The sequence below is a fragment of the Polypterus senegalus genome, chromosome 18 (assembly GCF_016835505.1).
Source record: "Polypterus senegalus isolate Bchr_013 chromosome 18, ASM1683550v1, whole genome shotgun sequence".
Classification (NCBI taxonomy): Eukaryota; Metazoa; Chordata; class Cladistia; order Polypteriformes; family Polypteridae; genus Polypterus; species Polypterus senegalus.
In genome coordinates, this window is record NC_053171.1 from 8,071,448 (window position 1) to 8,083,681 (window position 12,234).

At 43.4% G+C, this 12,234-nt stretch overlaps 1 protein-coding gene across 1 annotated transcript; it reads right to left on the reverse strand.

Annotated features, from left to right (window-relative positions):
- Positions 1 to 363: 363 nt before the first annotated feature.
- sptssa (serine palmitoyltransferase, small subunit A) lies at positions 364 to 11,203 on the reverse strand. Its single transcript, XM_039741563.1, has 2 exons — positions 10,974 to 11,203; positions 364 to 1,070 (listed from the first exon to the last, which is right to left on the reverse strand). The coding sequence occupies exons 1-2, from the start codon at positions 11,074 to 11,076 to the stop codon at positions 967 to 969; spliced, it is 207 nt and encodes a 68-aa protein (XP_039597497.1). The 5' UTR covers positions 11,077 to 11,203; the 3' UTR covers positions 364 to 966.
- Between the last annotated feature and the right edge of the window lie 1,031 nt (positions 11,204 to 12,234).

The window sequence follows — 12,234 nt, forward strand, 5'->3', positions numbered from 1 at the left end:
TTGGAGGTCAATCATCACCCCGAAAGCAGACAGTAGACGTCACATACTATATATGCACCAAATTTCAGGTCGATCGGCCAAACGGTTTGCGAGCTCCTGGCGATTTCAAATCCTGGACAGACAAACGGACAGCCACGGTAGCGCATTAAATAAGACGACTAGCAGATGGCTCTTCCATCCAGCGCATGCCACTCCCCATAGACAGAAGCACAGAACACAGCCCGACATTAACGGATTCATCCTTTCCTTACCACCTCAAACGCCAAGAGGCTCAGTTGCAAGAGTCGTTTCCAACACCTGACGCACCACTTCAGCAAAACGCTGGAAGAATCGGGAGCCTACAAAATAAGCCACAAACACAAGTTGGGTTTTTAAGGATTATATTTTTTAGCAATGGTAGTACAGCAAAAATATAACACCTGAGATACAGATCATGTGTACGTCTAACAAATAGACAGCAGCACAACTTTTATGGTATTAAAAATAACACATAAAAATATGCACATTTGTCGCTCTGTAGTCAAGAATCTAATTACAAAGTAGAAAATTTTTTTTCCTATCTGAAGTTCCTAAACAAACTGGGAACAAATCGACACAAGTTACAAAAAAAAAAAAAAAAAACAAGTATTAAAATAAAACAATTTAAAATGATTTCACTGGCAGGCAGATAAATTACTATAAACCTTTCACTGTAGAAAGCTTCAAAAGTTGAAACACAGAACGAACATCAGAGATTAAAAGAAAAAAACAAACAAACAAAAACCAAAAGTGGCGCCATACAAAAGACAAGGATAAGAACAGCTATAAAGTGAGCGACACGCTGGTCCACCTCCAACTGGAATAATAAATAAATTGACACGGTGCGGCTCTCCTGCCGGCGGCAGGCAACAGTTCCACGGAAGTACAGACAGTCTCGGAGTCTGCGGAAATCCGTCCATGTCTGAGTGAAGGCACTTTCACCATCCATCACTGGACAATTTCAAAATAGTGCAGTATCGCCATGATGTGCTGCGGCATGAATACGTAACCCGTGTACACAGCCATGCCGGCCACGGAGATCAGCAGGGAATCTGAATGTCGGCGTTAAGGAAACCTGCAAGAAGGCAATTAAGCCGATTATCAAAGCCTTTTCAGAGTCATTCTTCTTTCCATTTGTTTAAAATTTAACAAAAATGTGAACACAGTACAAAAATGTATCTTCCATTTATATAATCTATATTAGCGCACAAGCCCCCTCTCCCCCCGCCCCGTGTAATAATGAAACAGGACAGTACGGAGCGCCCTGCACGGCTCCCCACTCCTGACGTCACTCTTCCCACTCCCTTCAGCCCACAGCCTGTGTCTCGGATTTAGTGTGAATGTAACCCTCCTGCAAACTCGAACTCTGATTCTTAGTGCGATGAGAGAAGTCGCAACATCAACTGGAATGTTGAAAAAAATTATAGAAATAAATACATTAAAAAAAATCTAAATCCATTAAGCAGTTCATGAATAGCAGACAGACAGACAGACAGACACTCTAGCCGTTTCCTGTGACTCCGCCCACGTAGCAGTGAAACAGGACAAACAAAAAAAAAAAAAAAAGAAATCAAACAACAAATATCGCTAGCTAAGCGGAGGGAAGGTGCACTCCAGAAGGCGGAGGTAGACCGGCTCCCCACACTTGACATCACGCATCCCCCTTCCCTCGGCCCGCAGCCTCCGTCTCAGAAGAGCGTGTATATATCGCTCCTACAGCGAACGATGATACATAGTGCAACGAGAGAAGTCGCAAAAATCAACCTGAATGTTCAAGCAAATTATATATATATATATATATATATATATATATATATATATATATATATATATATATATATATATATATATATATATATATATATATAAAAAAAAAAATCTAAATCTGTTAAGTAGATCACTTGTGAAAAGTGGACAGACAGATGTTGGATTTTTTATATAAATAGATAGATGTGAAAGTCACTATATGAGAGAGAGAGAGAGAGAGAGAGAGAGAGAGAGAGAGAGAGAGAGAGAGAGAGACGTGTATATATAGGGTGGTCCAGATCTAATTATGCAATTTTTATCACGCTATAACTTATTCAGTTTATTACATAGAAAATCACCTGAAAAATCCCGGATCATCGAGAAGTGTGCGAACTGACGACATGAAGAATCGTCTTCGCGCTGAACTGGAATCGTCCCCACATAAATCAAAGTCGTCCAGACCATCTGGATCACCCTGTACATAGGAATCCAGAAAAGTTGCCACCCACATTTGTCTCCGCACACTTCACCCCAGATATTTTTCATATCACCTATCTGGATTATTTAAAACTTTTTTTTTTAATTTTGATTTTATTTTAAACATCCAAATAGCATTCCATAGAACTAGAGTTACTAGATCTCACGCATTTTTTTGTCAGCACCGTTACTCAGTTTAATGTGTGCGAACACACTACGGCCGTTACGCAGCGCGCATTTGCCGTTTTCGCCGCCTCACTACAACGAGGGCTGCACAATTGCGAAATTACACAACTAACTGCCGGTAATTCAGGCAATCAAAGAAACGAGAAGTGTGCTCCAATTTCTGCAAGAATCAAAGGAACTGTCCGAGATTTTTAAAATCGTAATGTGATCGAGTACCTTGGAGGCATTGCATACAACTTTGACTTTTAAACAATGATTTTGTTAATTGTTCTTTTTCATTTTAATTTTAAATGTTAAACTCGTTTGTTTTGGACTATGGAGTTAACCGTGACTAACATACAGCGGTAGCTGGCGCAATTGGCCTGGAGACTAAACCAAAAACGGGACTGCAATTTTTATTGAAACTCTTATTCAAAACGTTATATGAAACAATAATCACCTTAATAAGCACGACTTAAATATATTTCATATGCTTTTGTTAACTTTTAATTCCTGGTATATTGTTAAGTTTAATTGTATCTCAAGTATGTGGTTAATTGTTTGTCAATTTTAACAAGTGCATTTATTAAACCAAAATAAATTACAAGTAAAAGATATAAAAAATGAAGTGCATGATTTACATTTCTGTAACCTGCTCATTATCTACAGCGGGTCAATTGTGGAAGGTGAAATGTGAGGGGCGCCTTTTCCGTACACACACACAGTGCTAAGAGTTGTCCGTCTTTCACATAAAAACTCACAAACCACTGGGCTTTGCACCTTTGAGATCTTCTGTGATACAAATAATACGCCCCGCAAATTGGAGGTGCAGGCTACCTCAGCCAAGTAATTGGGCATTCAGAGCCATTTCACAGCAAGTGGCGTCGCGTCTGCACACGTTGACTGACAGGACATGAGTGACGGCACAGACACGCAGCATTACGGACAAGAAACGAACCAGAGGGATGTCAGCCGACAGTGAAGCGACTTGCAGAAGCGGATTACGTGACAGAAAGAAGACGATGAGGACTTGACTGCCCTGCCTTCCCTTGCATTCAACCTGCTGGTATTTGTAGACCGCTGGGGCAAGACAACGATCATATGATGTAGGAGGAGGAGGACTGCTTTGTCTTCCGCTGTGCACACCCTGCTAGTACTTGTGAACCACTAGGACAGGATCTGCAGCGCATGAGCCAATTACAGGATATGGAAGAAGTTATTGGGATTTAGGTCTCTCTCTTTCACGGCAAACTGCACAGGCAAAACGATCGAGAAGGTGGCATGGTTGCTGAGCGGGAAGCAAATTGCAGAAGTCTATTGAAGGAGAAGAACACCAACTCCAGCATCTGCTGCACATCAAGCACATGTGGCATGGTAACTTGATGGGCACTACCGAGTCTGGAACCTAGATCTTGGGAGGACCAGAGGGCCGTGCGTTTTCTAGTGCAGTACATCATGCTAAAGCTCGGCACGCTTATGCTACACTTGTTATGCCAAAGACCAGGCGGTACCATCTTCAGAAATCATGATCTGGAGAATGAGGGACACAAGGCGAGGACAACAGGTGACACAGCATTCCACCCTTTCAGAGCACATCCCATTGGGTCACCCAAAAGTGTTGGAATGCATATCACAACCTTGAGATTTCAGATTTCGCTGGATTACGTTAGCAGGGAGCTAAATCTTTGTACCGTAATTCATTTTGGGGAAACGTCTGATCAGAATGAATATGTGCAGATTTCCATTTCGGTCTCTACTCCATGATGATTTAAAACCAAACTTTACTGCGAGGTTAATTTGCCACTCTCTGGTCGGTCCCCCTCTAAACCAATGCGGCTATAAATGCAAGCGTACCCTCCAATACAGCGGTCCCCATACCTTTTTTTGCACAACGGACCGGTCACATGTAAGACACGGATCAGCCATCGCACGCGTATAATAAAGCAAAATAAAAGGGTGTACGGTCTCTCTGTGGCGGAGCAGTTTTGAAGGATTCAGGGCCTCACTGGATAGCCAGTGGACTATTAAACAGAGCGGGCTGGTGAATCGCCTGTTGCGACAGACCCCTAATTTAAGTAGGACTCCTGGTATTTTCTTTTTAAATCCAGCTCTCTTTTTGTTGACCATCTTTAGAGTCTTCTGCAGTCTCCTCATTGGGCGTTTCTCCCTTTTTCAAAGAAGCTCTCCAGAGATGTACGTTTCTTTTTCTTACTCATTTTCAGTAGGATTAGGTTGTTCGCTTAATTTAAAATCGGGAATCAAAACTGAAACAGAGACAAGTGTGGGAAAGCGGCACAGACGGAGTGATGGGGAGCAGGGCCTTCTTAACAGCAAAGCAGTGCCCACCTACACAACCAATCAGCATACACAGATTAGCATGGGGGCTGCTATGCTCGTGGGCAACTGCCCAGCATGCCCATGCGTTAAGACGGCCCTGATGTCACAGGTACTGAAAGTAATCAATAGTTTTGTGTTTTTAAAGCCGACCCTCATACTTCCTTAACTACAGTGGCTGTCGAAGTCCATAAACACCGTAATGCAGTCACGGCTCTACAGAGATGATCGGGTCACTTCTCAAAATAAAACACCCTGCAGACTCCGACAGTCAATACAATGGAAATTAAACAAAAAAGTTTTTGATTCTCTCTGTGCGGCCTGGTGGTTGGGTACCGCTGCTCTAATCGACTTGACTCAGTGCTGGAGAAAGACTCCGGCCGGCCCCTGCGACTGACTGACTGAGGGACGGACACACACCTCGGCGGTTTGGATTTCATAACAGATGGAAGGCCGCTTTAATTTTATAGACAAACGCAGCTGAAAGCAACACGTCTCCTTAAAAGTGGCATTTAAATGAGATGACGAGTTCCGCGATTCTCGGTTTCCCAAACCACACGTTACTAAGCCCCTACTTTTAGGAGATTCGTCGCCAAGGAGCGATTGCTGGTAACGCAGTTTAAGTCGTACTTTAGTCTTAAGGCTGTACATCTTCCACTGGGAAATGCTATTTTAATTGAAAATGGTTTAACGTTACAGATTGCATGCCCTTTATAAGGATATTCCAATTTATTTTTTTCGGCTACTCCCATACAGGGGTCGCCACATTGGATCATCGATTTCCATCGATCCCCGTTTTTGATATCATTTTCTGCCACACCGACTGCCTTAATGTCCTCCTTCACCACATCCTTAAACTTTCTCTTTGTACTCGCTCTTGCCTGGTGGTTCCATCCTCAACGTGCTTTTCCTGATGTACCCCTCATCTCTCCTTTGTACATGTCCACACCATCTCAATCTCTCCTCTCACTTGGTCACCAGACGTCTAATATACTTATTCCTAACCCTTTCTACCCTTGTTACTCCGAGTGAAAATTGTGGCATCTTCAACTCCACCACCTCCATCTCTGCCTCCTGTCTTTTTGTCAACAGAGCTGCTCTCAATACCGTTGTATAGACCTTCCCTTTCCCTCCTGTCACTCTTCTCCACCCAGTCCACCCTGCCTGCACTCTCTTCTTCACAGCTTTGGACTGTTGAACCCAAGTGTTTCAATTCATCCACCTTCACCACCTCTGCTCCTTGCAGTGGCACTCTTCATCACCTTTCCCTCTCCTTCATGTACATGTACTCCCATCGTCCTCCTCATGATTCTCACTTCCCTTCTCCGCAGTGCGCATCTCCACCTCTCCAGGTTCATCTCAACCTGCCGTCTGCTCTCACTACAGATCACGATGTCATCTGCGAACATCACAGTCCACGAACACTCCTGTCTGACCTCACTGCAAACAGGAAAGGGCTCAGAGCCGATCCTCGATGTAGTCCCACTGTCACCTTGAAGCAGGCCGTCATTACCGCACACCTCACCGCGAGAGACACAGAATCTCTACAAGAGTCCAGAGAAGAGCGACTCGGCTGATTCAGGGCTACAGGGGACGAGTTAGGAGGAAAAATTCAAAGAGCTGAGCCTTTACAGGAGATGAAGAGGAGACCTGACTGTAGTGTTTAAAGTTACGAAGGGAATGAGGCCAGTGGATCGAGACGGTGACTTTAAAATGAGTTCATCAAGAACACGGGGACACAGCTGGAAACTTGTGAAGGGGAAATGTCACACAAACATTAAGAGGCTTTTCTTTACACAGAGAAGCGTAGACATGTGGAATAAGTGACCAAGTAGTGTGCTGGACTTTAGGGACTTTTAAAACTTAACTTGATGTTATTTTAGGAGAATTAAGTGAATACGACTGGTAAGATTGGTTAGGCTGAATGGCCTCTTCTCGTCTCGATTCTTCTAATGTAAAAACCAAATCACGAAGTCCAAGGGACTCTCTGTTGACTTCTGCAAGGACACGGATTTGAGGCATCGATGAGGGCAAAGGGAACAAACCAATCTAAAGCTTTGAGTGAGCACAGTGGCTTCATGAATTGTGAAATGCAACAAGGTTAGAAGCACCAGAGAGGGAGAGGGAGGACATTTTCCAATCTTTGAACAAAAGTTTTCCTTTTTTAACTTTGATATACAGTGGTACCTCGGTATACGTCTGCTTTGGAATAAGTCCAGCTTGGTATACATCCTGTTTAGAGGCGAAATATTTTGCTTGGTATACGACTCATGTGCTAGAGCACCACGTGTGGTATACCAGGCGTGCGCCTTCAAAAAAAAAAAAAGTTTTAACCTGTACAGTAATCCCTCGCTATATCACGCTTTGACTTTCGCGGTTTCGCTCTATCGCTGATTTTATATGAAGGCATAACTAAATACATAACGCTGATTTTTCTCTGTTTCGCGGGTTCTGTGGACAATGTGTCTTTTTACTTCCTGTACATGCTTCCTCAGTTGGTTTGCCCAGTTGATTTCATACAAGGGACGCTATTGGCGGATGACTGAGAAGCTAACCAATCAGAGCACGCAGTTAAGTTCCTGCTTGCTGAATGCGGTGTTAACCAGGAAGTCTCGTCTCGCTCATTCAGCATCAACGTGTTTCGCGGTGTAAAGAGTTGTGCTCTTCTGTGTTTATCTTTGTGCGTAGTCAAGCCCTTCATTGTGGCTCCAAAACGATCTGCTACTGCTACTGCTTCAGGGGCCGTGCCCAAGCACCAATGGAAGATGTTAACGATTGCTGAAAAGGTCAACGTTTTGGATTTGTTGAAGGCTACGATTCTTTTTATTGAAAAAGTAGGAAAGGAATAAGAGATCTATGGCCGCAGTGTCCTTTTAACCAGGGTGCAAAACGAGTTGTAAGTGGATGTAATAAGGCAGCAGTCTGGAGGGAATCTGCTTTAGGGATTTGGACTGAAGAAGAACAACGGCGGTGCTACACAGTCGCCTGAAGAGGCTCCTTTAGAAGGGCTGTACTGTAAAGCTCTCCTTTGTTGTGCAGTAAAATTCAACTCATTGTTATCAGACAAGTCATTTTCATTTATTTCATCTAATTGCTTTTGTATTTATGTATTTTAGTATTAAGCAGTGTTTAAATTATTTTATACAACCCCATCAATGTATAATATGCCAATAACAATAGGATTTTTTTTTTCATGGGAACGAATTAATCATTTTTCCATTATTTCTTATGGGAAAAATTCGTTTGGTATAAGTCCAAGGATCTGGAACGGATTAAAGACGTATACCAAGGTACCACTGTATATTTTTCCCTTTTAAATTTTGGCTTTTCTAGCTTGACTATTAAGTAATTTGTTGATGTACAAGTTTGACATGAATGTATGCAATGCTACCTTCTTCAAAATATATAAAATATTAATATATAGATACCGTATTTACTCGTGTACCATGTGCTGTCATGTAAGACACGCACCCTAATTTTTACAAAGAAAATCGTGAAAATCATTGCCCCCCCCATGTACGATGCGCACTGTGGTTGTATAGGAAGCGTTTAGAGAACGAGCCCAAGCAGTTTCCTCGTGTATGACGCACACCTGATTTTCTAATGATAATTTTCGGGAAAAAATGTGCGGGTGGTACAAGCGTAAATACGGTAGGTCATTCATCGCTTTTCAGCTGATTTAGGTCCGAAGTGTTCTAAAACTTGCCATACATACACACACACATTAATAAACTGTCAGTCAAGTTTTAGAACACTTCTGACCTAAATCAGCTGAAAAGCGATGAATGACCTACAATGGTGAACAGCTAAGCAGTAAACTGCCAGAGTTTTAAATTTCAAGTTTAGTTTAACTAAAAGGTTACAACCTACACATGCTCTGCAGAATTAAAGTAAATGAAGCCAAACAGTTTGTACTGGTGTCCCAACACCTGTTGATTACTTAAATACCCCGTCTGTCTTAAGGCAGAGTTGGAACAGATTGTTATTACGACCTCTCATGTACAACTTGGACAATATTAAACTGTAGAACGGCAAGAACACTGCAATTAAGAGATGAAATGAGACCGAGCATTGTCACCCTTACAAGTGCAGGCCTTTTTGATTTAGAGAAACTGCAAGAAATATCCAAGTGTCGGGGAGTCCGGTGGTGTCCTAAACAATCCAACAGCAACTGGAAGAAATTCCGATAGGAAGAGAAATGGCAGAGCCAACGTCACATGCCAATCAGAAGACAAGTTTCTGAGGGTCACCAGCTTGCATGATAGGCGCCTTACAACACAGCAGCTTCAAGCACAGCTTAACAGTGCAGGTCAACCAAAGCCAAGTGCCAGTTTGTACTGTGAAGAGGAGACTTTGTGCTGCAGGTCTGACAGGACGAGTGGCAGGAACAAAGACATTCCTTAAAGGACACAATAGGGCCTTGAAAATACCGGCTGTGGACTACTGCAGACTGGAAGAAAGTCTTATGGACCGATGAAACCAAATTTGAAATCTGCAGTTCATCACGCAGGGTGTTTGTACGCCGTTGATTCGGTGATGGTGACGGTCCCTCAGTGTGCGACACCAACTGTCAAACACAGAGGAGGAGGTGCGATGGTCTGGGGTTCTTTAGCTGGAGGCCGAGTTGGGGCCTGGCACGGGGTGACTGGCACTCTGAATCACAAGGATACTACAGTTTGGCTGTTATAGCTGTAGAAGGTGCAGGCTACTCTGATGAATCAAAACTTTGACTACAATTTGGTACACTTAATGATAATCATTTGTATTATTTGCCATTGTTTAATATTGTCCAAGTAGTACTTCAGAGGGTGTAGTAACAGCAGATTATAGATAGATAGTTAGATAATATATACTGTAATACACACAGATTATAGATAGGTAGTTAGATAATATATACTGTAATACAGATTATAGATAGATAGTTAGATAATATATACTGTAATACACACAGATTATAGATAGGTAGTTAGATAATATATACTGTAATACACACACACACACCCACAACACACTTGTGACATCAGTGCCACCTGAGAACCTGTTCTCTTCAGCAGGAAACGGCCCGTTTGAGGCAAGATGAGGTCACCGTTCAGCGTTTCAATTAAGCAGGAAGAAATACGATTTTTATTCTGATTATTTAGAATCTTGAACCGAAAACCTTCCGAGAGTCCAGTGGGAGTTTTCTCACACACGTCAGTTAACAGTAAAAGGTATTATGCCTGGTGTGTACATTTTTAAACCCAATATTTCAGTTTCACTGTTTAGTAATTTCTTATGTTACATAATGCCTGACAAAATAATCACATATTAAAATCACTAAAGGTTTCACATAAAAGGCCCAAGAAAATCTCTTCACCGGAGGTAACCTGCGAGTGATCTTTAACTGTAAAGGCTCTTCGGCTGCAGTTTCCCAGATGAATGGCACCTAATTGGCTATTTAAACGAAAGCAAATACTCCGCTCGCGCTGATTCGGCGTGTTAATGTAAAAGATGCAGTTTTTCCCTTTGTGAACAATGAAAGAGGATCCGCGACTATCGTCTTGAACGCAACACGATCCTTTATTAAGCGGGCGCTCTTAAAAGCTGTCGAACTCTGAAAAGCGACTCCGCCGCGTTAGATTCGTCTTGTACGGCGTCCACCAAAGCCCCATATAACCTCCTCATAACCCCCTTCTCCTTCCTACACGGACTTTGATCAGCGCTGCTTTTAAACCGAGTCAAGCCGGCAGCTGTGTGTCTGCAAAGCGGTCATCGACCTTCTTTTAGGTGCCCACCTCTTACGCCACTTGTTGCATTTTCGGCAACGCTCAACAGAAACTACGATTTACACTCTCCTGCTCTTAAGATCCCACATCGAGCAATTCAAATGAAACGTAACTAAAGCCGGGGGGTCGCTCGCTAACAACGCTAGGTCGACATTAATCGCTACTGCCAACTGTTGCGCTCGACTCTTTCCGTGAATTACCGCACCCTAAAATGCCCAACCCGAGGCCTTTCGCACATTGCACAGTTAAAACAGACAAACCGCGCCCACTTTGGTACACATACGGAATACTCGGCTTTCTATGGCTAATATGTCCCCGAATCGGGTAAAAAACCCACACACATATAAATTCGAGCCCCAACCACCCCTGTCCTACTCTAAACACATAACGGTCTGTCCGGTTAAGTCTCCTTCCCCGCCACAGACACAGACCGAGACCCCTTGCAAACGCTCAAGGAAAAAAGGATACTGAAGACGGTCCGCTCCCAGGGCTCGAGCATGTAGAGCGCGGTGATCAGTAGGTACTGGTAGTACAGCCATGACATCTGCTTCCAAGCCGAACGCAACCCCATGATCGCAACTTCTAGCGTCGTTGTCTTCCTCGAGCACCAAGTTCCCGTGCTGGCGTTGAGCTCAGGCGCTTGCGTCTTACCACTCTTTTGGCCAATCAGCTGCGCGATGTGGATGTCGGCTCTTTCAATAACCGCCTCTAGAGGCAACTCGGCCACGCCTTCGTGTATATGTCTGCGCCTGCGCACGAGACTCCACGTGACGGAAGAGCAACGCTCCGGAAATGTGGACTGATTTAATGCCCGCCCGCCTGCCCTTACAACAGGAAACAATCCGGCGTGACGAGTGTGTGATCAGCGCTATGATACAAATGCACAACTAAAGCAGGCGCTGGAATTTATTTAATAGCCCGGAGTTTGAGTTCGATGTGGAGGCAGCATAGTTTGATTCGAAAATTACTGTCGAGTTCAGAGATGAATTCCATTTTATAGGCTTCATTCATATCGGAGGAAGTACCTGGCACTCTGTCACCTTTCTCGAGATAGTCTGCCTGGGATATTCTGTCGCTTTTCTAAACGATGGCGGGGATTCAGAGCCAGCGTGAGTGGCTATGAAATCAGGAGAGGAACCGCCTGTGGCCGGGGAGGGAGCAGGACGGGTGTCCCGGGTGACCTCGCTGAATTGTAAGAGGACACCACGCTGACAAGGTCAGGCTGTATAATCGACACCTGCGTTTTCAGGCGAAGCTGCGACCACAGATAATTATATGTAGAGATTTAAGCAGGCTTGTAAAAATGTGTTAATAAGTTATAGACAGTGGGTATAGAAAACACCCCCTTCGAAATATTCCCATTTTATTTTGCTTTACAGCCTTAAATGAAAACACACAAAAAAAAAATATTTCTTACTCAATGCCACCGATAACATCAGAGTGAAAGACATCACAGCTACAGTTGAGAAGAATTATAAAAAATCAAAAACAAGAAATCCTGAGATTAATAAAGGATCACGTCGTCCCCCATGTCAGTGTCATTTTGTTGACCCCCCTTTTGCTTTAATGACAGCCTCGAGTCTGATTTTGTTCTTCTCTATCAGCTTTGCACACCTCGACTGAGCCCACTCAATATCTGCCCCCCACTCTTCTTTACAGTTTAACTGTTCGAGTTTGGTCACATTGGCTGGTGAGTGTTGGTGGTCTGCTATCTTCAGATCTTTCTTAC